General features: G+C 41.8%; 1 protein-coding gene across 4 annotated transcripts in view; it reads left to right on the forward strand.

Annotated features, from left to right (window-relative positions):
* Positions 1–27,220, forward strand: part of znf385a (zinc finger protein 385A) — a 182,595-nt gene that overhangs the window by 68,808 nt on the left and 86,567 nt on the right. For all 4 annotated transcript variants that reach the window (XM_062053083.1, XM_062053085.1, XM_062053081.1 and 1 more), the window contains one exon: positions 19,235–19,383. In XM_062053083.1, coding sequence (XP_061909067.1) covers positions 19,235–19,383 — 149 coding nt within the window. The remainder of the gene's footprint in view (positions 1–19,234; positions 19,384–27,220) is intronic.

The raw sequence follows: 27,220 nt of genomic DNA on the forward strand, positions 1-27,220 counted from the left end.
AGTCTATCACAGGCAGTCGTTCATTCCATTATTTTTTAACATCATTGCTCAGCTCCACTCACCATTTGGCTTGAAATCTCCTGCTGGAAGAGACCTGCTTTTCTCGCAAAGAAACAGACGGCCAATTAAATCCTCCATGCCTTGATTCTGTGATTTAGGAGGGATCAAAAGGGGATTTTAAAAAGGGCTTGGCACTATCATATTATCTCGCTAGGGTGTCATTACCATCACATTTAACTTTTCATCACACACACCACTTGAATTATATATATATATATATATATATATATATATATATATATATATATATATATATATATATATATATATATATATATATATATATATATATATATATATATTGTTTCAAGTTTACATTTTGAAAGAGAAACTATGATGGGACTCAATTAGACCAGACATATGCTGAAATATCACAAAAATTACTTTTTTTTAAATCCTACAGCTTAATACTGTATTGTTCTCTAAGGCAGTGTTTTGTCTTCTTTTTAATCCGGAGGCACACCACCAGCAGAAATCATAAAAAAACTAAACTCAGTAGCCGATATTGACAATAAAAAGTCGTTGGATATGAATTCAAACCATAACCAACCATGCATCACTGTAGCTATTGTCTCAAAGTAGGTGTACTGTCACAACCTGAGTTTTAGTTCTTGTCTTGCGCTCCTATTTTAGTGGCTTTTCCTGTTCTGTTGGTATTTTCCTGTTGCAGTTTCATGTCTTCCTTTGAGCGCTATTCCTCGCACCTGCTTTGTTTTAGCAATCAAGAACATTTAGGTGGTTGCTATCTTTTTTTGTGGGGACATTGTTGATTGTCACACGCTGTAAGTCTTTGCTGTTGTCCAGCATTCTGTTTTTGTTTACTTTGTAGCCAGTTCAGTTTTAATTTTGCTCTGCATAGCCTTCTCTAAGCTTCAATGCCTTTTCTTAGGGGCACTCACCTTTTGTTTATTTTTGGGTTAAGCATTAGATACCTTTTTACCCACACTTTGCCTCCCGCTGTCACCTGCATATTGTGATCACGACAAACCGTCGTCGTCTCACACGACCTGTTACCGACATCTACAAAGCAATTAGCTACCTGCTGCCACCTACTGATATGGAAGAGTATAACATGGTTACTCTGCCGAGCTCTAGACAGCACCGACACTCAACAACGGCACATTATTTACGGATTATAATTATTGCAAAAAATATTTTCAACCCAAATAGGTGAAACTAAATAATCTCCCATGGCACACCAGACCTTATCTCATGGTACACTGGTGTGCCGCGGCACAGTGGTTGAAAAACACTGCTCTAAGGTACAATTAAATTAGTAACGTTACTGCTCTCCAAATTGGTAGTTTGGGTACACATTTAAAAGGCTCTATGATTAGAGAGGAACATCACTGTGCCTTGTATATAACTTATACTTTTTTTTATACCTTATTTTAAACTGCTAAACTGTACATTTTTATTTTTATTTTAGCTAAGTACCGCGTGACTTGTTGAAGGGTGGACTAGCAAAGTAAGATTTTCATTGTACGGCAAACTGTCTGTTTAACTGTGCATATGACAATAAACAATCTTGAATCTTGAATTTAGGGCCCATTCAGTGTGTCTGCCTTTCTGCTCTGTGTACATTTAAATAAGGACATGTTGCAACTAATACACGCGTGTAGATTGCTGCAGCGTTTCACAGTAACTAAGCCCCTGTGACCTTTTTTACACTCCCTCACTGGCACACATCTTGTGCATACGCACCCACACACACACACACACCTTACTTGCAAGTCCAACTAGTATTTGTAGAAATGAAACATGTTAGAGCCTTCCCAGCATTCCCTGCATAATCCTCCGCTTTAAAGCATAACACAGCAGCAGTTCCAGGCAACAGGTCAAACAGATCTTTATGGTTCTAGTATCCACCTACATTGTGTGCATGAATTAAACATGGCGTGAAAGTGCTCATCAACATCACACAATTCGGCAAATACTGGCAATGATGCATTTTGATGAGCACATGCACCCTTTTTCATCTTAAGTGTTATTTTTTTTTTAGTAGTTAAAATAGGAACAATCAGCAGCACCCTCCTGTGTTCACTTGCAAGATAGCTTGGCTCAGCTTATTGTTGGGGAGGGAGAGAGCTTTACCTGCACCTGACTGACACACAGCACATGTCGAGGTTCAAGTAGCTGTATCAAGATGTATTCATTTGGATGGATCAGGATATAAAGTTAAAGTACCAATGATTGTCACACACACACTAGGTGTGGCTAAATTATTCTCTGCATTTGTCCCATCACCCATGATCACCCCCTGGGAGGTGAGGGGATCAGTGGGCAGCGGTGGTGGCCGGGCCCGGGAATAATTTTTGGTGATTTAACCCCCAATTCCAACCCTTGAAGCTGAGTGCCAAGCAGGGAGGTAATGGGTCCCATTTGTTATAGTCTTTGGTATGACTAACCGATGAACAAATACAGTCGTCCTGTAACAGAATACCACTGTTCCACTTGGCAGGATGCGTTTACTTGTAATCTGTCCATGGCAAAAGATGACTATGCAGGGTTTGTACGGTCATGAAAAACCAGGCAATGCCAAGGACTTTTAAAATGCAATTTTCTAGGCCCGGGAAAAGGTTTTGAAATAATATTTTTTCAGAGGTTTTGGAAAAGTCGTGGAAACAAATATCAAGTTGTATTAATGCAACCAAAATCGATGTCACAACGAAATGCTACAGACCGTCAAGATGTTTTAATGATGTGAACAATGTATTTAGTCTAGTCTTTGTGTGCAGGCACACTCACTAGCAGGTTACTTCTGCTAGTAAAGTGACGATGCTAAGGACATTTTCAGCAACGTTTTTAAGGATAAATACAAATTGTGGCTTGCAAAAGACAAAACGTGCTAAATGCAAACTTTGCTGTAAATCTTTCGACATTTCGAATGTGGGCAAGGCAGCACTCATGAGCCACTTTAAAGAAGAACTGCATGTGACGATCTGTCACTTCATTTCTGTCTGTTCCCTTGTTTTATGTTTACTTCCCATCAGTGCTTTTAATTTGTTTCCATTTCCTGTTTGTCCCACTGAGCACTGTGGTTCTTCTTTCACCTGCTGTTGATTGGCAGCCGGTCCACACCTGCTGCCAATCAGCACGTCTCTATCTATGCCAGTGTCGAGCACTCTGTGCTCGAAGATTGTTTTATGTTTGGACCTGTTATGCACGACTGCTTCACTTTCTGTTTGAGGAAATTAAAACTCATTTGACCTGCTCTTCGTTCTCCTGGTTTCTGCATCTTTGTCACGACCCGAATAGGACTCTGGACACAGATGCAGGATTTCGGAAACAGATATTTATTCGGACAAGGGAAGGGGTCCAAAACGGGGGAAACAAAACAGGCTATCAAAACAGATCTAACCTGACCTTTAAACTAACAAAAATATTAACAACTCAAAACGCTCCGGCTACGGGGGGAAAAAGGTGCTAAGAACAAAATATACCAAATACAACCAAAGGCGCTCCAACGGAGGGGATGCTAGGAAGCTAATCTTACCTGACACAACTTTACAAACCAAGAATCTACCGTGGATCAAAAGGTACACAAAAAACGTGGCAATGGCTGTAGACAAGACTGTGGCAAAGGGACGCTGGAGGTACGCACAAGAAGATACGAAACACTCTGGCACAGGACAGGAGGAGGACGAGACATTTATATACATGAGGGAGGGTGACACAGGTGGGCACAATCAGGCAATCAGGAAAGACATCAGACAAGTGATACAGGAGGAAAGCCAAGTGATCTGAAACGAGAGGGTGTCACAGTCTCTGTCTGTGTCTGTTTGTCTCTGTGTGTGTCTTTGGGAGAGTGGGTGTGTTTTGGGCATAGGCGTGGCTCCAGCTCTCAGCCTGGCACAGCTGATCCCAGCACCCTAATCACTCACCTGCCTGCCATCAACTCATCCATCACCTGCAGCTTACAAATGTTTGGACTTCACTTGGCGCGATCGCCAGATCGTTTCACCTTTCTACATGTGTTCCCTACCTGCCGTGTGTGCCTGCCTCAGCCTGCTAGCCTCAGCCTGCTAGCCACACCCTGCTAGGCACAGCCTGCTAGCCACAGCCTGCTAGCCACAGCCTGCTAGCCTCAGCCTGCTCGCCTCAGCCTGCTCGCCTCAGCCTGCTCGCCACAGCCTGCTAGCCACAGCCTGCTAACCTCAGCCTGCTAGCCTCAGCCTCCTAGCCTCAGTGTGCTCTCCTGGACTGCCAAGCCAAGGACTACAAGCTCCCTCCTTTCCCTCTGGTTTTATTAATAATAACCCTTGAACTTTAATTCTGCTTGTCTTTTCTGCATTTGGGTCCACCAGTTTTACCAACCGTGACAGAGGGAGACTTAGCATTTCAAAATAAAACAGGAAATGACAAGACAACATGAAACCAGACGAAACCCAGACAAGACTTCACCCAGGTGTGACAATCTTGGGGTCACTAAAACTGCAGCCATGCGAGTTCCTCTCACTGCACTTATTTTTTGGAATTTTGCCTATCGTTCACAATCATATTTAATATTTACCGTATTTTGATCATTTTAATCCATTCCGGGACTGATTTCTTTAGCGCATTTATTTCAGTTTCCATAGCAGCTCCTGTCTGACTTCTGGCAACATGTGTGTTCCTACTTCCGGAACCAAACACAAGTGTGTGTTCTAATCATGGCACAGTTAGTAACAGACAATGAAGATGACTATTTTTTGGAGGAATGGGGATTCAAAACCTTATATTTTTTAAGCTAAATATACTGCTGCTTATAGAAGCGAGCACGAAGAAAGAGTGAGACGTTGGAGCAGACAGAAGCCCGGGAAGTGAGGTGAAAGCAAAAGAACTTAGAGCCAATCTTTTTTGACATAAATGGCATGCTTACCCAATATTAACAGGAAACGTCCGTGGCCAGCTAGACCGGACGAACAACTGTCCATCCAGTGAGTCACTATAATATCGATCATGATAGTCGCAGTACACCATATTACAACTACAGTACATATGCTGTCTAGCTAGCTGTGTACAAACAAAACATGACATGTGGGCTAATACTTTACAATAACTGTAGTATGATTGTTCATGTTTTTCAGTCACTACACATTGGTGTTCTATCACAGTGTTGTGCATTACAAACTCAAAGGCGTTTCGTGTTGTTGTAGAAGCTATCTTATCTCTTGCCGTAGCTAGCTTGTACTGAGCATACCGTAGCATGGCGACATGTTACTATGTTAGAAAAATAGTTCTTCAGTGTTCGCTCTTACGATAACAATGTCGCTACATCTTGGTTATTATACAGGTAACGGAATGAAAATGAAGTATTGTTGACGGTTTTTTAATGCATTTTTAAAGTGATTTAGAGGAATAATTGATTGCTCCCATTAGCTGCATTGCTAGCCACCTAGAACGAGCCGATTTTTATATATTAGAAAGCGGAAAAAAACAAAAACCTTTGTCTTTCTGTCTCTCATAATGATTGGGAAAATTCAGTTCCCCTATAAGGGGAAAAAGTACAAACCTTCTAGGTGAGTTTTTTAACGCTGATGCTTTGAGGACTGAGGAGAGCCAGCGACATACTAGCAGACAACTTTGGATGTTTCTGCAAAAAAGGAAGTCTTCAAAACTGAGATACTGTGTGGCTTCACACTACTCATTTAAGTAATCCAAAAAGGGAGCTGCTCCTGGACAGCCAGATTGCAGCGAATGGTAACTGTGGTGAGATCAAGTGTGCCTCTGTGTGTGCGTGTAAGCTTGCTATGCATTTTAAAAGACTACCCTATTTTCCGGGCTATAGAGCGAACCGGTATTTAGGTCGCACCCACCAAATTTTTTAAGAAATAGAAATGTTTGTATTTATTAGCTGCACTGGACCATACATAAGTCACAGATACATACCGGTACAAAATATTTTCTAAATGTTTATTTACATAACTTAACTGTTTCCAAATGGCAGTAAGCTGATTAAACAAAACAGAAGTCGACAGCTGGGATTCAATAGCTGCGGAAGCTAGCTGTCCAATCAGCTAAACAGACTCAATAACTCCCCAGTGACATTTTAGTGAATTTGTAAAACTGAAACCGTACAAGAAGAATGCCATTGTAAGTTATTAATACTAACACAGACACTTGTAAACATGATAGCCTATTTCCTAATGCTGACGGCGCTAGCTTGATTTCATTACGACAGCATGTGTAAATATGCATGAAAACACTCCAAAAGACATCACAAATTGGACGGTTTAGTAAGTAAGCATTGTTTTAGTTATACTGTTAAACTTACAAATGTTGCTTGGACTGATGAATGAATAATCTTTTTGAGCAGAAACGCTATGGACAAATATACTTCCAGAACGAAACAGGAAGTACTTTGATTCTTTATTGTCGTACCAGCACACATAACATGGCATGGTATTTAGTACCCAAGATCCCAGATTTAGCCCAATGAGTACCACAAGAACAAAAGCATATACATAATATTGTAGTATTAGTGTTACAATAATTACTTTCTGGTTGTTCCAGTTCAAAAAATATATATTTTGTTCATGGAAATTCAGTAAGGTTTTGGATAAGTCATGGAAAGTCCATCTATCCATTATGTACCGCTTGTCCCTTCATTGATAAAAAAAAGTGTGCTTTAGCTCAACCCAGAAAGTTATTTAGCAACCAAAGTCACACTATTAAAACAGTACTCCTCATATGGGTGGAAGGAATTTGAGACAGTTAATTCGAGATATTAGTGCGATATGACGTAAAACTGAACAATTTGCTTATCTGTGATCAGGGTATGAATCCAAGTAGACGTGTGAGTCACAGGAATGTTTCCTTTTGCTTGACTAGGTAATTTTTTACGTGAGGTGTATTATGAATTCACTTTCTTGACACGCTACTTTTAGGATGCATCATCCATTGTGTCCTAACTAAAGGTCTTGATCATGCTCATTATACATCTTGATTGTCATTCTGATAGAACAGGGACAAACATACACTTTCTTTCCAGTATTAATGATTTGACTTAGTTTTTCTTGTGCCGTGTAGCTGAAACAAGACTTAAACTGAAATCAATACTGAAACAAAATGGTTATTTTCTGGGCACAGGTGTGAGCAGGACAAACTGCATAAAGAGTGATTCAAGATGGAGGTGTTGACTGAACACAACTAAACATCCATTAGGTGTGTCCAAAAAAAAAAAAAAGTATTTAATTGCTTTTCTTATTTGTAACAATTCTATATCCATCCATTTTCTACCGCTTGTCCCTTTCGGGGTCACGGGGGGTGTTGGAGCCTATCCCAGCTGCATTCGGGCGGAAGGCGGGGTGTCGTCAGCATCCTTCCGTCTCAGGAGATGATGGGGTGGATCCAAAAAAAAAGGGGGGGGGGGCTCTTAACGGACGCTGGAGTGACCTCTCCAGTGGATCTACATGACCTGGGCATGGAACTATGGAGGGCAAGCTGTTGTCCAGGCAGCAAGACCCCCCCCCCCCTCTCCGCGTGACTGGTGGATCCAAGGGAGCGACGAGTGTCGATACAGCTTGGCACCAGCGACGTCACAGGTGTTGCCGGAATGATGCTACAACGTCAAACTGCCTTCGGGACTCCGGCTCCTGATTTTCTGTAGGGGTTTACTCCCTTAGCCTTACCCTCAAATGGGTTAACCGCAAAGCAGCCGTGGTTTTGAGATTAGAGATTTCCTTCTCCTAGATGGGCTACCTTAGGTTTACGAGCCCCATCTGCCCGAATGCTGCAGGTAGCACAGAGGTACATGTTACCCGTAGCGGTATAAGCCCGACCTGACTAACATTCGGGCGGAAGGCGGGGTACACCCTGGACAAGTCGCCACCTCATCACAGGGCCAACACTGATAGACAGACAACATTCACACTCACATTCACACACTAGGGCCAATTTAGTGTTGCCAATCAACCTATACCCAGGTGCATGTTTATCGATTACCAAAAAAAAAAAAAAGGTTTTTTTTTTACTTTTTTAACCTGTCCTTTCCAGCCACTCAGGCAAATCATTCTGTTGCTGTAGATGCACATATCTGCTGAACATATTTACTTTTGAAAAGAGACTTTTCTTGTTTTATTTGTATTTGACTTTATTAAATGTTTGGGGAGAATGTTTTAAGACAAAACCTATTTTCTTTTAAGTAATGTAGAAATAGAGAATTGTGCTGATGTACAACTCTTAGCTAAGATTATTGCAGCTTGACTGGAAACCGTTGTGTCCTCTATTATTTCTACAGACCAAATTGGGTTTATCAGGGAAAGACAGTCCTTTCACAAGGTCAGGCGCCTTCTAAATATCTGTAAAAGTTGTATCGGGACACCAATTCACATAAACTATATTGCCAAAAGTATTTGGCCACCTGCCTTGACTCACATATGAACTTGAAGTGCCATCCCATTCCTAACCCATAGGGTTCAATATGATGCCTTTTGCAGATATTACAGCTTCAACTCTTCTGGGAAGGCTGTCCACAAGGTTGCGGAGTGTTTTTATTGGAATTTTCCACCATTCGTCCAAAAGCGCATTGGTGAGGTCACACACTGATGTTGGTCGAGAAGGCCTGACTCTCAGTCTCCATTCTAATTCATCCTAAAGGTGTTCTATCGGGTTCAGGTCAGGACTCTGTGCAGGCCAGTCAAGTTCATCCACACCAGACTCTGTCATCCATGTCTTTATGAACCTTGCTTTGTGCACTGGTGCACAGTCATGTTGGAAGAGGAAGGGTCCCGCTCCAAACTGTTCCCACAAGGTTGGGAGCATGGAATTGTTCAAAATGTTTTGGTATCCTGGAGCATTCAAAGTTCCTTTCACTGGACCTAATGGGCCAAGCCCAACTTCTGAAAATCAACCCCACACCATAATTCCTCCTCCACCAAATTTCATCCTCCTACCACTTTGTGGGTGACTTGCTGTTGTTCCCAAACTCTTCACTTTTCTTATAATAAAGCCGACAGTTGACTTTGGAATATTTAGGAGCGAGGACATTTCACGACTGGATTTGTTGCACAGGTGGCATCCTATGACAATTCCACGCTGGAAATCACTGAGAGCGGCCCATTCTCTCGCAAATGTTTGTAGAAACAGTCTCCGTGCCTACGTGCTTGATTTTATACACTTGTGGCCGGGCCAAGTGATTAGGATACCTGATTCTCGTCATTTGGGTGGGTGGCCAAATACTTTTGGCAATATATTGTATATATGTTTGAAAATTCAAAACATATTTCAAACAAGTTTCTTTGTACTCTTTTTTTCTGACTATCTGCAAAAAGTAAAAATCTGCTAGCTGGACGTCGACATTCTTCTTTAATTTTAGATCAACATTTGCAATAAAAGTGACTGTTGTAATTATTAGATTAGATTCATCTCCAGATTCCAATTGCCTCAATTTTGTTGTTGTTGTGAATATCATTTAAGGATGGTGGTACGTGAAAGGGTCCCCCAAATAAGCTACAAGAAGCTTTTGGCAGGGGGTCCAGAGGACAGTATATACATAGAATGCTGAAACATGGTGGCAAGCACAAAAAACGCTATATGATAAACACAAAATAATAGTACTAAAGCAAGCATACACACACATACATACACAATGTACATACATTCATTCAACCATGCAAAACCCAACAGTAGTCTACCCCACATGAGGCATTAGAGATAGGTGGTTAATAGGTAAGATTTCAGTTTCTTTTTGAAGTTGGAGAATGAATACAGCATCCTGAGGCTCTCATCAAGCCGGTTCCAAATCTTTGGTCCCCTGCATACAACACTTCGAGCAGTACAAGCCAGAGGTGTGGACTCGAGTCACATGACTTGGACTCGAGTCAGACTCGAGTCATGAATTTGATGACTTTAGACTCGATTTGACAAAATGTAAAGAGACTTGCAACTCGACTTAGACTTTAACATCAATGACTTGTGACTTCACTTGGACTTGAGCCTTTTGACTTGCTACTTTCCCCAAAACCTAAAGTTTAAAAAGTTATTTGGGAGCGCTCCGTAGCTTTCATTTTGTACGTGTCTGTCTATCAGCGTGTGTGCTGCGTGTCAGCGTGTGTGCTCTCAGTACAACAGCCAATCAAATTAGATCTACGTTGTTTTCATCACACAGCATTCATCCAATCAAATTGCAGGACAACCAATGAACAAGAGTTGTCAAACAGCGCGCCAGTGAGAAAGATTTATACCAAAGTTGGTTTCGTTCGGGTATAAAAACTACGACTTGGTCAACAAAAAACGAATTGCCGTATGCAAATCACGCAGTTCGAATATTACAGACGGAGACGCAACAACTTCCAACTTTGTTCGACATTTGAAGTTGCACAAAGAAGGGTAAGTTTTGAATGTAAGCTAACGTTTATTGGCTAAGTAACATGACTTTTATTTGCTGTGTAGTTAAATCAGTGAGGCTGTAAACTCACTGCTAACGTCATAACCATAGACATCTTATAAGTAGACGCAGCATCGAGCGCTACTGCTTACTGGCGCAGACGAGACGCGGGGCCGCCATCTTGGAGTGGTGATCCGCTCCACTCAGTGCAATTCATTTGGCAGGAGCAATGAACTGTCAGCGCATTTAATTCATTTTACCTCACTGAATACCACTCATTTTCACACGCTTTTTTGTCATACGTGTAGCTATGATAACGGACACATGTTTTATTATTCATAGTTTGCTTAACAGTAATAGAATATTCTTATATGCTATAAGTGACCAGACGTCCGAGATCAAAACTGGGAATATAAGCCCAGAGAAGGGGGAAAAAAATGGTCAGCTATTTTTAAGTTGAAGAAACAATATAATTACGTTATATATACATGCGTATATCCTACATAAACAATGTATGAATACATTAGATACCTATATATCTTATAGACCGTATCTCTGTTGCTGCAGCAGCAGAGAGTTTATTCTGTCTTGACACTTTGTATTGATATTTTGTATTACATTCTTCCCTTGAATTATAATGTTTACAGTGATTGTTATATATGTATTTTTTATGTATGTCGCTTTGGATAAAAGCGTCTGCCAAATACTTAAACATATATAAACACCTGAAAGTCTTTATATCAGCTAAAACCACCAATCTGTTTCACTGGATTCAGAATAAAACCAAATGCTGTCTTACCCAACAATGTTAGTATTTGAATATTGTTACTTGAAGACGTATTCCTGGTTACAATTATACTGTTAAGAAAGTATTGTCTTATATTTTGCCTAAAATGAGAATGCATCATAATCAGTGGCGGCTGGTGAATTTTGTTTTAGGTGGGGCTGAAAGTTTGTAAACCAAACCCCTGTAGGGGCGTCATCCTCCCCCAGAAGATTTGTTTGTGATTTTCACATACAAATATTGAAGATCTTTGCTCCTTCTTAACTCTGTGGTAATGTTATTTTCATAAAATACAACCAAAAGTACATTAATGTTAAATCTTACTTGTGAAAAGTAATCCCCCGATTCCTATTTTCAACAGTCCGCTCATTTGAGCAGGAAAACGCTGAACACCAGCCCGGCATCTTTGTTTTCTACCTGTCAACTGTCAGTTTAGGCTGCTCGCCGGCTCCTCATCACCACTTCAAGATGCAATTTGCTCGCGTCACAGCAACCAATAATGCGTCTACTTATAAGATGTCTATGGTTATAACATCATTTCAAACACAGCAATATGTTGCGTCCACTGCAGTTTGCTTCCTTATTCATACTTTTTGTCAAGTGATTTTTTTAAGCAGGGTTGCATGAGGTACCTACACATAACGTTACGTTAGTCATTGTATCACACACAGTAACATAACCTTAGACGGCGGTCAGCAGCACCGCATATTTTAGCCACCTACAAAAAGACAAACATAGTCAAATAAAGGTCAGTTAAAATGTATACTATATTAAGAATATGTGTACATATTGCATAGGGCCCTGACATCTAAAAAGTACAACTCTGTTCATTGTTATGTTCATGTATTTGTTATGTTTTTCATGTGTACACACACATAAACACACATACAGTATGAGATGAGATCAATGAGATAAGGTAAGAACAGAATAGAAACTGCTGTGGAACTAGTTACAATGCAATATGCCATGGAAATACAATGTTAACAATTTTGTACAAATAAGTACAGTTGCACTTGTTTTTGCAAATGTGTTTATTCTGTAAAGGAATGAGTTAAATGTTTAAAATTGTTTAAACTATTAAAATGACTGGTTAATAGTGCTATTATGAATTGCAATGTCAGTACTATTTTTTTTCCTGCTATTTCAAATGCACTTGTTTTAATAAATAAATACAGCGGTTTAAAAGCATACACAATCTGTGTAAAAATATTAGTCTGTGGTTAAAAGGACTTGAAAGGACTCGAAACTCAAAATGCAGGACTTGTGACTTGACTTGGGACTTTCCAGTCTTGACTTTGGACTTGACTCGGGACTTGCCTGTCTTGACTCGGGACTTGACTCGAGACTTGAGGGCAAAGACTTGAGACTTACTTGTGACTTGCAAAGCAATGACTTGGTCCCACCTCTGGTACAAGCCATTAGACAATGTTTACCTGATATCAGATCTAAGTTATGAGTGTGGTGGGCATGCTGGGGATGGTAGATAGGAACCAAGCTACAGAGCCTAAGATTCAGCCTGTGGATGACTTGATAGGTTAGACAAGCATTGTGATAAATATTGAACTCTGTCAGTCTTAAGAGATGATAATTATGGAATAGATGTCGAGTGGGGGCATTAAACTTGGACCATGACAGGGCCCGTATGATTTTCTTTTGCATGGATTCTAATTTGTGAAGGTAGCTAGGGAAGGTGTTACACCAGATGACATTACAGTAGTTTAGATGTGGTTCAAAGAGAGTTTTATATGGAGTAAGTAGAGCATAAAGAGGAAGATAATGACGAAGGTGAAAGAACAGGCCAACATATTTGGATAATTTGTTCAACAGATGGCTAATGTGAGATTTGAAATTGAGGTATTCGTCAACGATGACCCCCAGGAATTTTGTGGAGTTCACTCTCTGTATTTCCTGCCCATTGATGTTGATATGGCAGTGCTCAGTATTTGTCCGGTTTTTATTAGAACAAAATAAAACAACATTTGTTTTATTAACATTAAGTGAGAGCCAAGAAATTGCCAGTTTACTAGTGAGGGAAGCTAACACGCTAACAAGTTAAATGCACACTCCAGGTTTATTGCACCATGCACATATTACATGTGTCAAAATGGCCCTCACATCCTTAAATATTTTGGATTGCGGCCCTCGCTGGAAAATTCTAGACACCCCTGACTTAGAATATACATTTACAAAGCAACTGAGAAGACATACTAATACAGTACTTAATAAATATGAATGAGATGTGTTTTCTTTGGGGAAAAACATATTTAGGAGACAAAAAAAAATATATCTAAATATATTTTTGGATTATTAAATACATTTTCTGACCAAACATTTGCTTGAAGTTGTGGGGTCCCAAATGCTGAATTGTGATCTGCTGTTGTTATAAGTCAATCCATGTCCAGTCTAAACTTAATGAACAACAATAACACGTGTGAGTTCCTGCATATGAAAACCAATTTATGCAGAGGTTACGATGTGCTTCATTTCATTTGACTATTTTTCTAAATATTTTATTTTGCATCATTGATTGAACAACTTATCGACATAACTTCACAGTTATGTCACGGCGCATGCGCAGTCCCTCATGTCTTCTGCTGTAAGCTCGGCCTTGGCACCTCCGCTAGAAACACGCCGGGACACGCCCCCGTTCACTCTGGCCGCATCGCGACCACGTGCTGGAAAAGCTGCAGGCAATCACTAATCCGCGCACCCGGGACTAATGAAGACAGACAGCATAAAGACCAGCGCACCTGAAGATCCAGTGCCGGAACGTAGTTCACTCTCGTAGTAAGCATCCCGTCTCTGGGTTCCCTTCCACATACTTGCTCTCTCTCTGTGCCTTCCCTGTTCCCGTGTCTTATGTACTTTGTGTTTCCAGTAGTGCTTCCCCTGTTTCCCGTGATCGAGCTGTGTGCCTCGACTTCCCTCTGGATTCTGGACTGCCTCTCTCGATCCTCGACCCCTGCTTGGACACTGACCTCGTTGCTTCCCTCCAGTCCCCGACCGCTTGCCTGCCCACGGACTGCCTTCTCGCCTTACCCCTTTGGTCTGCAAAGGGTTCATCCAACACGCACATACAACAACCTCTGGTAACATTTACATGGTTAATTCTACACATCATCTTACACCTTTCACTTAGAGTAGCATACACACCCCACCTATTCATCAGATTCAATAAACCTATCGAACTGATTCCTGCTGTTGTGTCGTCTCCTTCCCCCGCCGTACGCAACAAGTTATTTACCAAAGCTGCTCCTCAGCACATCATTTTGAGTAAGGCCAATACAGTATTAATTAATGTGATATGTGATCAAATGTAGTGATTCCGATCAGCCTGTCTGTCATTGATACGCTACATCAAACGTTGGCAGTGGTGGATGAGCATCCCATGCGGATCTAGACCCTCCCACCATTCCCTCCACCATGTGGACGACAGGTGCCTGCTTCACAGCCTTGCATAAAGGCAAGCTGGCAGCCTGAAATGCAACCACCTCCTTCTCGCCAAGGCTGCTGCCAACAGCTCTCGCACATCTGTGTCTGCCCACTTTCTCTTGTGCCAGCCAGCCTGCACCCATTGTTCGCCTCTGAATGCACTCAGCAGCACCCTGTGGGGGAAGCAGGCTGTGCAGCACAACCTGCACAGATATGAAGAGACGCCTCAGCCTATATTCTCAGTGAAGCTGCATATGCAAGCGCCGGGGCGGGGGAAACAACCATTTGCATAAGCTTCTCTCTCTAACTTACTCGACATAATCTTTATCGTGTTAGGCAATTTTGCTTACTTTGTATTAGAATAACCTGGATTTTCAGAGAAGTTTTGAGCACATGTTTATTCATTTAAAGTTGGTCTGTATTTACAGTATATATGTGTGTGTGTGTGTGCATATTTCCCAAGCAAAGGCATGTGGCCAAATATAGATTTATCAGGGCCACGCAGGCTGGCAAATAATTAAAATAATTCGCTTTTGCCTTTGATCTTTATTTTGCTCTCTTTCTTCTGCCTCCTCTCCTCCTCTCTCTCGCTGCTTTCCTGCACTCAGTCTACACTGCAACAATACTTCTGGTCCACCTCCTACAGATGCTCTATCACAAGCCCTTATGGATGCTTCTCATGTAAATCTAGCTTCAATTACTGCATACAATTATAATTTGCCCTTGGGATCCCAAACCCGGGGGTCAGCAACCCGCGGCTCTAGAGCCACATGTGGCTCTTTAGCGGCGCCCTGGTGGCTCTATGGAGCTATTTAAAAAATATATAGAAATGGAAAAAAAATGGGGTGAAAAATGTTTTTTGTTTTAATAGGGTTTCTGTTGGAGGACAAACACGACACAAACCTTCCTAATTGTTAGAAAGCCCACTGTTTAATATTTTTCTGCTTCACGGATGAGAGTATTTGGTGAGCACCGTTTTGTCCTACTAATTTCAGCGGCCCTTGAACTCACCGTTGGGTGGACTGTGACTCAACAGTTTGTTTACATGTATAACATTCTCCGACACTGCCACAGAAAGACTTGTTTTATGCCATTCCTTCTTTGTCTTATTTTGTCCAGCAAACGTTTCATACTGTGCGTGAATGCATAAAAGTGCGCTTTGTTGATGTTATTGACTTGTTATGGAGTGCTAATCAGGAATATTTGGTCACTGCATGACTGCAAGCGGGCAGCACGGTGGAAGAGGGGTTAGTGCATCTGCCTCACAATACGAAGGTCTTGAGTAGTCCTTAGTTCAATCCCGGGCTCGGGATCTTTCCGTGTGGAGTTTGCATGTTCTCCCCGTGACTGCGTGGGTTCCCTCCGGGTACTCCGGCTTCCTCCCACTTCCAAAGACATGCACCTGGGGATAGGTTGATTGGCAACACTAAATGGTCCCTAGTGTGTGAATGTGAGTGTGAATGTTGTCTGTCTATCTGTGTTGGCCCTGCGATGATGTGGCGACTTGTCCAGGGTGTACTCCGCCTTCCGCCCGATTGTAGCTGAGATAGGCTCCAGCGCCCCTCTCGACCCCGAAGGGAATAAGCGGTAGGAAATGGATGGATGGATGACTGCAAGCTAATCCATGCTAACATGCCCTTTAGGCTAGCTGTATGTACATATTGCATCATTATGCCTCGTTTGTAGGTATATTTGAGATCATTTAATTTCCTTTACTTATGTCCTCTGTGTATTTGGTTTATTTTGGTTTCATGACACATTATCTGTATGTAATATTGGCTACATTTCTGATGGTTGTTTGCGCGCTATGCTGTTCCAGACCACAACAAGCGTTACCCAGCTTGCAAAGATTGCAATAAATCCATTAGAAGAAGACAGCCTGCCATTTCCTTTAACTTGGACAGACACATCTATACCTTTGGCCGTTCTAAGACAGTAATTACTAATGTTTTCCAATGTTGTAAAAATGTGTAGAATAAATATTACATTTCAACATTTCTGTCAACGAAGATTTGTGTCAGCCTGCGACACATGGTCATTTTGATAGTAGGCTAATATAGACACTTACATTATGTGTTGCCATCATTATAACACTTAAGTATTTAAATTTTTTGCGGCTCCAGACCAATTACTTTTTTGTATTTGTATGGCTCTTTCAACATTTTGGGTTGCAGACCCCTGCCCTAACCAATTGAATCATGCATGTTACAAGGGGCCTTTCCACCGAATCTGTGCTACTTGTTTGTTGACACTCTCTCAAAAAAACGTTTATCCAACTCTCTGATAATGTAAAAATTGAACTAGTAAAAAAAACGTGTGGTGGCCCATCTCTGGCAGTTTTATTTAATTTGATTCATTGGCCAAAGATGACATGTAGCAGCTAAAAGTAAGAGCGGTGAGTCATGCTATAGCATCATGCTAATAGCATGTTGATATTAATCAAGCACATTACAGGAACACAAATTACATTTAAAAAAATTAATTAAAAAAGATACGAAAAAAGTTGTTGACTTTAAACCATAACCAACCATGCATCAATATAGCTCTTTTCTCAAAGTAGGTGTACTGTCACGACCTGTCACATCACGCCGTGACTTATTTTGAGTTTTTTGCTGTTTTCTGTTTCTGTTTTTTGTGTAGTGTTTTAGTTCTTGTCCTGCGCTCCTATTCTATGTTCCTTTGAGCGATATTTCCCGCATCTGCTTCGTTTTAACAATCAAGAATATTTCAGTTGTTTTTATTCTTCTTTGTGGGGACATAGTGGGTTGTCATGTCATGTTCGGATGTACATTGTGGACGCCGTCTTTGCTCCACAGTAAGTCTTTGCTGCCGTCCAGCATTCTGTTTTTGTTTACTTTGTAGCCAGTTCAGTTTTAGTTTCGTTCTGCAAAGCCTTCCTTAAGCTTCAATGCCTTTTCTTAGGGGCACTCACCTTTTGTTTATTTTTGGTTTAAGCATTAGACACCTTTTTACCTGCACGCTGCCTACCGCTGTTTCCGACATCTACAAAGCAATTAGCTGCTGGCTGCCACCTACTGATATGGAAGAGTATTACACGGTTACGCTGCCAAGCTCTAGACAGCACCGACACTCAACAACAACACATCATTTGCAGACTATAATTACTGGTTTGCAAAAAAGTATTTTTAACCCAAATAGGTAAAATTAGATCATCTCCCACGGCACACCAGACTGTATCTCACGGCACACTAGTGTGCCGCGGCACAGTGGTTGAAAAACACTGAGCTAAAGAGAAAAAACAACTTTGATGCGGAACTAATTTGTTGCAGGCTTGTTGTTGTTGACTTATGTATAAATGTTCTTAATGCGTTCATGTTTTTGGTGCTTAAGTAGAGGTAATGATGCAGTCCTCACCACCTCAAGGCAAACAGCTGCAGAGCAGAAGGCAATCCGGTTTTAACAGCACTTTCACTCAGTCTGACAAAATCACTCTCTTTAATCCAAACTTTGCAAAGTGCGTCAGTTAACGCCATCCAGTAGAAGCAATATTATTTCCTCTGTAAATGATGAAACCGCAGCGGTGTCATCAAACCTGCGAATTACATCTTACAAGTGCGGAGGCATGTACAGCAGAGGTAAATTTCTGGGGGGCAAGCAAGCAAAGACAGCAAGAACCGGAGATACGGTAGAGAATCTAGCTTAGAGCAGATCCCAAAAGGAGAGCGGCAAAAGCTGTAAATCGCGGGGGTGGGGATCTGAAAGCCATCGAAATCCTACAGTAGATATTAATAGGCTTAATCCAAGAGTTTGCTGAGGCGGAGTTTTGCTGTGTGGGCCCCATCACTGTCATTCTTGACTGGTTAAAGGAAGGATAAGGAGCAATGACGAGCACAGGGAGCCATGCATCATCATGTCAGCCTTGCTTGCCTTTTTAGGAGAATTTAATACTGACATGATGCACATTTTTCTTCGCCGCGCTTCATTTTTTAGGACAATGCATATTCATCCACATAGAGCAACAATCTAAATATGCCGTAGTTAGGACAATAGCTCATTTCCATCCGTTGTCCTAAGACAAGTCAATACAGTAAACATTCAACAGGTCATGATACAAAAGAATACATAAATCACAATACATTACACATTACAAGCATACCATAAGCACAGACCATGGACAAAAAAACAACATGTGAATAATGTAATTGTGCGTGCATGTCTGATTAGTTTTCAACCACTGTTTCAGTGCAGTTTTGAATGTTAAATATGTGTCACAGTTTCTGACATGGGCTGGCAGCCTGCTCCACGACTGTATGCCTCTGATTGACCCCACCATTTGGCCAAATTTAGTCCCGCGCCTTTGTACGTTGCAGTCCCCTCTGGTCACTGCTCTGGTGTTTACTTGACTGCTATTTCTTTTTAATCAATACAATCTATCAAGGGAGGGGCAGCAAGTTTATTTAGAACTCTAAAAACTAGGCAAACAACCATTAATATCTGATTTTAGAGAAAACCTACAAAAGACAATTAAAACTTCACTTGTCAATTAAATGTTTATGTGTGGAATTGTATACGTTTCCCTTGAGTTCTTTGTCACACATGACCTTTTACAAGCGCTTTATTGTTTCCATTTTTTATGAAAGCATGATTCAAGAACACGTATTGAGTATATGTGTCATTTCTGTGTGCAGGGGGTATAAATCGTGCCGGGCCAGCGGTGCCGACATTCTTGCGCAACCCAACGATGATCCAGCCTCACTTGGACATGAAGCCCTTCTTGCCGTTTCCCATGGAGACTCCTCCTCCGCACAGCTTCAACCTCTTCCACAACTTCAACACAGTAAGGATTGACTTAATTCATTAAAACAAGACCAAGTCATTGTCTCCAGGCCTAATTGATGATGAAGAAAGGTAAAGAGCAGGGGTGCTCAATCATATTCGTCCAAGGGTTGGATTTTTTTTTTCTTGTCAGGCACTGTGGGGTTAAAGGTTGTCTTAAAAAAAAGAAATCAATGGAAATATTATACAGCATATTATATACTAGGGGTGGAACGGTGTATGAAAAAAAAAAGTCTGACCCCTTTGCTTGACCTGAGGCGGTTTAGAGTGTGTTTGAATCATGTTTTTTTACTCAGTTTGGAACTTGTGCGTGCGTGTCTGTGTGTGTGTGTGTGTGTGTGTGTGTGTGTGTGTGTGTGTGTGTGTGTGTGTGTGTGTGTGTAGTTCCAATCATGCACATGAGTACTGCAAAATGTGAGGCAACGGGGAAGCAAGGGTTGTGAAGGCACTTGTGAGTTGGACGTTAGTATGTTTGATGAAACGTTATTATATGCATAAGTCTGAGTGTATGTATGTATGTATATGTACAGAATGTATGTATGTTTGAACAGTGAATGTGCATGTATCTGTATGTACGTATGTGTGTGTGTATGTATTTGCTTGCATGCGTATGCACCTATATATGTGCGTATGTATGTATGAAAATGCAGGGACCCAACAATGGAGATGGGTGAAAAAAAAGAACAAAAAACAAGATCACAAACACGCCGACACACAAAACCACTAACCCAGCAGCTGGCCGCCTCGCAACACCGCTGCATGCTATGACAGACCGCGCGCGCAGGGACTAGACCCAGCTGGCCCCCACTGAGCAGAGCACCTGGAAGTAGGTGGGCAACGGGACCCAGGGGCCCTAGACACGGCAGCGCCGGATGCCGACCCCTGCGGGGAAAGCAGGCTCTGAGGGCGACCCCAGTTCCCAACGCCCAACAAAAAGAAAATAAATAATAACATACAGTACATACACATATACAAACAAACACATACATAAATAAGCCGGTGGGGAAGCGATCCAGCAACGGAACCCCCTCTCCCACAGGTCTGGCCACGTGGGTTGGTCCCTGAAATCCTACGGGTCTAAGATGCAGTTAAAATTGACGGATGGACAAGCAGGGGACAAGTTAGGAGGACTGGAGCCCCATTGAGGCATTCTCAGTCCCCAAGGCCCCCACCCCCAGCCCATGCAGGAGGCAACCGAGACATACGGCCAGGACCCCGCAGGCGTCTCGAGGCAAGCAGAATCCCGCATCCAAACAAAAACCCCAACGAAAAGCAAAAAAAACAGGCCACGCACCCTGCCAATGCTCCCCAAATAAACACAACCAAAACAAAAAAGCCAAACAAAGTCACCGCGAGCAAAACTATCACAGCAAACACCGTCACCGCGGCATTGCTCAATGCCCCCAAGAAGTACCCATACACACGCCAAAAACCCCCAACCAATCGGCACTTCTCTGATCAACTAAAATAAATAGCCACACAATATACTCTCCCGGCAGAAGAAACACCAAACACTGCTCCAGTCCCACAAGAGCCACACCAACCCCATCTACGCATCCAAACATGTCTCTCCTTCCCCACTTCGATCCGCAAACTCTCCAGAGCGTTACCTTCCAATTGCAAACAGCCGCTCCAACCATGGCCCACGCAACGCCCTGCGAGTCCGTCCCCCGCCGAACAGAGTCTACGCCCGCTCGCCCCGACCCGACTCTGCAGAGTCCACACGGACAACCTGTTGTTCTCTTATGTGATGCCCACACTGTTGTCTCCTGCAGGGCGTAAAAAGTACTGCACGAATCAGCACTTTGTTAGAGAGATTGAATTGTTTTAATATTTAGGTGATGTTTGAAGGGCCAAACGAAAATATATCATGAACCGCCTTTTTAGGGCCCCTGGTAAGGAGAAACATCCTTAATCCAAAAGTCACTTTAAATCAAGATTTGTGTTGGAGTGTTTGAAACTGACTTTGGAAAGCTACATGACATGAATGCTGCATCACAGTTTTTAGAATTGAACCTATTCAAAAACCAATGAGATTATAATGGAATTTACACAATTTCCATTAAAAAAATAACCAGGTGATTTTATCTGTATGGACCAAGTAGGATTGTGTCCAAAACTCTTGCAATTACAGCAAAATGTTTTTCTTTTTAATCTTGTGCAATCTTAAATCCAATACGACAATCCTTTCCACAGTTTTATTTGAGTTCATCATACAATTTTAGACCTCATTTCACATATATAACTGGGGGTGTAAAAATGAACACATTAACATGTATCACCCCACATCATAATTAATCTGGTTGAATGCAATTAACCCATCTGCAGAGCAGTTGGGCACAAAATCCCTGAGCCCTCTCTGGCAAAATATTTCAGAGTAAGAGAAAACACAAAAGGAGTAACAGCTCTGCATTAATCTGGATAAATGTGTAGAAAAACAGAGGTTGTTTGTTAATGGTGTTATAAACGTGTTTGTATAGCTAGTCCCTTCTTTCTTAAGCCTCTTTGATCATTCAAAATGAAACAGGAGACGGCACTGAGACAGGGACGTCGCTTAGCCTTAGGCGTGTTTATTAAAATAATATAATTACGTGTGCAACTAATCCAAATACGTATGGTGTGACTATGTGTTGTGTTTAGCTGAGTGTTACCAGGAGTTGTGGAAGATGCGTGTTGAGGAAGGTGCGGAAGTCCAGAAGGAGCAAGGCAGGTTCGGAGGTCCGTGGGCGAGCAAGAGGTCAAGGGCAGGAGCGAGGCGTCAGAGTCCGTGTCCAGACGAGAGGTCGAGATCCAGGAAGGCAGCAAGAAGACAGGGGGGAATCCGGGGAGACGAGACACATAGCTCGAATCCAGGGAACAAAGAGGAGCTGCAGGGTGACAACACAGGACACAAGACGATGAGCATGGAGGGGAAACACAGAGAGTAGGGAAGCACATAGGCGAGGAGAGCAAGAGACATGTAGGGCTTACTGTATGAGATAAGTAGCTACGTTCTGGCACTGGAACGCAGGATCCGCTGGTTTATGAAGGACGTAGAGCTCTCATCAGCGGCAGATGTGTAGATTGCTGATTGTGTGCGGCCGCGCCTCAGCAGGAGAGGCGGCAGGGGCTTGAGCCATAACAGAAACACAATTAATACATATTAGAAGTATGATATTGACTCGTGATTATTCTAAATTAATTCACAGCAACCTTGTGATTAATCTTATTTAAAATAAATGAAATTGCACTATTATAAACATTATCATGTTTTGGAAGAATAGCCTTTGCCATTTCTTGTGTGACTGTGCAGAGTGCAGGCGACGTGTTCTGGTTGTCCAAGAAAAAGGTTGTCATCAACGTGTGGTAAAGAATTGTGTTTATTTCTGAGGGAGTTCTGAGAAGAGCATCCGCCCCTTTGGACCCACGGGCCTTTGGGTGCCTTATTTGCCTCAGTAAGTATGAGGTGTTATTGCTGGATGGATGAGTGCTGGCTGGTAAACAAATGTACACATAATTTTACATCCACCGTGGGAACTTAACATGCATGGAAAATGTAAGGCAAGTGTTAGCATAATTGCTTACATAACACTTTTATGGCCTGTGCTGTTGCTGTAACGGCTTATGTGCCTGTTTTTTAATTTGCTGAGTGGCCACCACACATTGACGTGTGTCTATTGTACATAAAATAAGAATGTATCAAAGCTGATAAACAAAGAGGAAGCTCCAGAGCTGCGTACTCTAAGCAGCGCCGTTTGTTTGATTTGTTATTTATTGTGACAGGAGGGACTTTCCTTTTCCCCTCAGGCCTTGAAAACATTTTTAATTCAGACCAGACTGTAGAGGCATTCGGCACATCATCAATTCAGCATAATGTTGCTCCTCCAAACTTCATTAGAGAATGTCAACACATTTTTCATCAATATGGTAAACCACTGAGCTTTGTTCCCAGTAGGGAGCGATGTTAAGTGTGCATGAGCCCGATAAACACTACCAGGCCAAAAAACAGTCACCACTTTGATTTAAGTAAGCAAATCAGTTTTTCTCTAGTCAACTTTTTGGGAGATTTTTGACCAGTACTGGAGCTCAGATAAAAAAATTCTTCCTAGCGATGTTGCGATTTTATGCTTAGTTCTATATGTTGAGAGCCATAGTTGGTAGCGTGTGCATTTTGGTGCCAAATCCTTCTACTATACAGGTGAGATGCATGATCTTGCATTGACCTTTCTTAACTCAAAGGCCATACAGCAGCAGCAGAAAGAGCTTAGACTCCTTCTTCTTTTTTTATGGCAGGTCGCAACCAACGTTATTAGCAGCTCAAGCTACATAGTAGTAGCAAGCTACTTGCTAGGGGCCGTAGGATCAGTTCTTACGTGTACAGGGGGGGAGACGGCACAGACAGCGGGGACGTTGTTTTAACTCTATATTTATTTATATTAACAATAGAATGGAGTGTGAAACTAATCCAAAATGTGTGACTATGTGTAGCGCAGGGGTCGGCAACCCAAAATGTTGAAAGAGCCATATTGGAGCAAAAATACAAAAACAAATTTGTCTGGAGCCGCAACAAATTAAAAGCCATATTACATACAGATAGTGTGTCATGAGATATACATTGAATTGAGATGATTTACAGGAAACTAAATGAGCTCAAATATAGCTACAAATGAGGCATAATGGTGCAATGTGTACATATAGCTTGCCTAAATAGCATGTTAGCATCGATTAGCTTGCAGTCATGCAGTGACCAAATGTGTCTGATTAGCACTCCACACAAGTCAATATCATCAACAAAACTCACCTATGTGCATTCACGCACAACGTTAAAAGTTTGGTGGACAAAATGAGACAGAAAAAGAAGTGGCAAAACACGTCCTAGAAAGTCGGAGAAAGTTATATATGTAAACAAACTAAGGTGAGTTCAAGGACCGCCAAAATTAGTAGGACAAAACGGCGCTCGCCAAATACTCGACTCAGTGAAGGATCTTTAATATACAGTGTGCTTTATAACAATTAGGGAGGTTTGTGTCGTGTTTGTCCTCCTACAAAAACAATATTAAAACAAAAATATATATTTTTTCCCCTCATCAATTTCCATTTTCATACATTTTTTAAAAAGCTTCAGAGAGCCGCTAGGGCGGCGCTAAAGAGCCGCATGCGGCTCTAGAGCCGCGGGTTGCCGACCCCTGGTGTAGCGAGTATCTGTAGAGTGTTGAGTGAGGTGCGGAAAACCAAGAGGGGCAAGGCAGGCTTGGAGGTCCGTGGGCAGGCGTGAGGTCAAGGGCAGGGGCGAGGCGGCAAAGTCCGTGTCCAGGCGAGATGTCGAGATCCAAGAGGCAGCCAGGGAACCAGAGGGAATACGGGTAGGAGAGACGAGACACACTGCTTGTGACGCGGGAACGGAGGAATTCTGCTGGAAGACGACAAGGGACACGAGACAAATGAACACGGAGGGGGAGAAACACAGAGAGAGAGTGTGCATTGAGCTCAGAGATATTCGGCTCACTGTACAGGAACAGGTCGCTACGTTCTGGCCCGGAACGCAGGTTTGCACTGGCTTAAGAAGGCCCGGAAGCTCATTAGCGACAGGTGTGTAGATTGCTCATGGAAAGCAGCTGCCTGCTGCAGCCGGAGTGGCGCGCGCAGGAACACGCTTGGAGGTGCGCCCAGTGCAGCGCACAGATGAATGCGCACTGTGGTGCGCCCGGGTCGTGGCAGCAGTATGAGCAAGGCGATTTGTCACAACGCCAAAAAAGTAGTTCCTCTGTGTTAGTTCTTACAATAACAATGTCACCATAGCTTTATTAATATGCAGGTCATGGCATGTAAATGAAGCTGTCTCTTACCAGCTGTTTTTCACTATTGAAAATGCACAGAAAACAGATAGACATGTGTTCTTGTCTCACATAAGGAATGTGGATGATGGACAAAAAAAAGTGCAGTTCCCCTTGAACTACCGGTAATCCAATACTTTATGTACCTGCTAATTTTCCAAACCATATACCATGAAAGTGGAAAACAATACTGAGTTTTCAATGACTTAACAAATTGTAGACAGCAGAAACTAGTGCAGTAAACTTAAGAAGTGGCCATTGAGCAATTATTGATAATAAATGGTAAATGGTAAATGGTTGTACTTGTATAGCGCTTTTCTACCCCTTTTTAAGGAGCCCAAAGCGCTTTGACAGTATTTCCACATTCACCCATTCACACACACATTCACACACTGATGAGGGGAGCTGCCATGCAAGGCGCTAACCAGGACCCATCAGGAGCAAGGGTGAAGTGTCTTGCCCAAGGACACAACGGACGTGACTAGGATGGTAGAAGGTGGGGATTGAACCAGTAACCCTCAGATTGCTGGCACGGCCACTCTCCCAACTTCGCCATGCCGTCCCCCCCCGTAATAGGTTGGAATGATCAACATTGGAAATGAACATTTGAAAAACAAAATCAACCGGAGCTGAAGTTGAACTTTTCAGTTCTTGCATGTGAAATACTAACTCTTGAAATAACAATCCATGCAATATGGTATCATGCAATATTTTGAATGTGAAATGGTGTGTATGTGAGACTGTTTTTATGACTTCAATATATTTTAGTTTTTTTATTTGTATTGCACTGATGGACGACACTTACAAAAGTAATTGTATTGTTAACCATGATGACACTGGCAATAATGGGATTCTATTCTTTTGTATTCTGTTCTAAAATGGTACTCTAGCCTAGCCAATAGCCATATTTTGAGTCCATTTGTATTTGTTATAGGTATTCTTTGGAAATCAACTAATTTAACACATTTCAGAAAACAATGTTTTGCAGCAAAGGTATAGACAAACTACAAAAACACATTACAGAATATCAACAAAGTAAAGTATTCTTCCATATATTTTTACATTTTGTCATGTTTTTGTGTCATTTCCAGCACATTAAAAATAAATACAAGTTAGCTACTGAATACAAATAAGCTTAACTCGAAATTTGGCAATGGGTCTCCAGTATTTTGGAGCAATGCAAACAGTGGTCGAATGCAGTGCTTTTCAACCTTTTATGAGCCAAGGCACATTTTTTGCGTTAAAAAAATCCGGAGGCACGCTACCAGCAGAAATCATTAAAAAACGAAACTCAGTTGACAGTAAAAACTCGTTGTCGCAATTGTTGGATATGACTTTAAACCATCACTATATCATGCATCACTATAGCTCTTGTCTCAAAGTAGGTGTACTGTTACCACCTGTCACATCACACCGTGACTCATTTTGAGTTTTTTGGTGTTTTCCTGTGTGTAGTGTTTTAGTTCTTGTCTTGCGCTCCTATTTTGGTGGCTTTTTCTCTTTTTTGGGTATTTTCCTGTAGCAGTTTCATGTCTTCCTTTGAGCAATATTTCTCGCATCTACTTTGTTTTCGCAATCAAGAATATTTCAGTTGTTTTTATCCTTCTTTGTGGGGACATTGTTGATTGTCATGTCATGTTTGGATGTACTTTGTGGATGCCGTCTTTGCTCCACAGTAAGTCTTTGCTGTCGTCCAGCATTCTGTTTTTGTTTACTTTGTAGCCAGTTCAGTTTTAGTTTCGTTCTGCAAAGCCTTCCTTAAGCTTCAATGCCTTTTCTTAGGGGCACTCACCTTTTGTTTATTTTTGGTTTAAGCATTAGATACGACGACAAACCATCAACGTCTCACACAACGTGTTTCCGACATCTGCAAAGCAATTAACTACCGGCTGCCACCTACTGATATGGAAGAGTATTACACGGTTACTCTGTCGAGCTCTAGACAGCACCGACACTCAACAACAACACATCATTTGCAGACTATAATTACTGGTTTGCAAAAAATATTTGTAACCCAAATAGGTG

This window comes from Entelurus aequoreus, linkage group LG07, assembly GCF_033978785.1.
Source record: "Entelurus aequoreus isolate RoL-2023_Sb linkage group LG07, RoL_Eaeq_v1.1, whole genome shotgun sequence".
NCBI lineage: Eukaryota > Metazoa > Chordata > Actinopteri > Syngnathiformes > Syngnathidae > Entelurus > Entelurus aequoreus.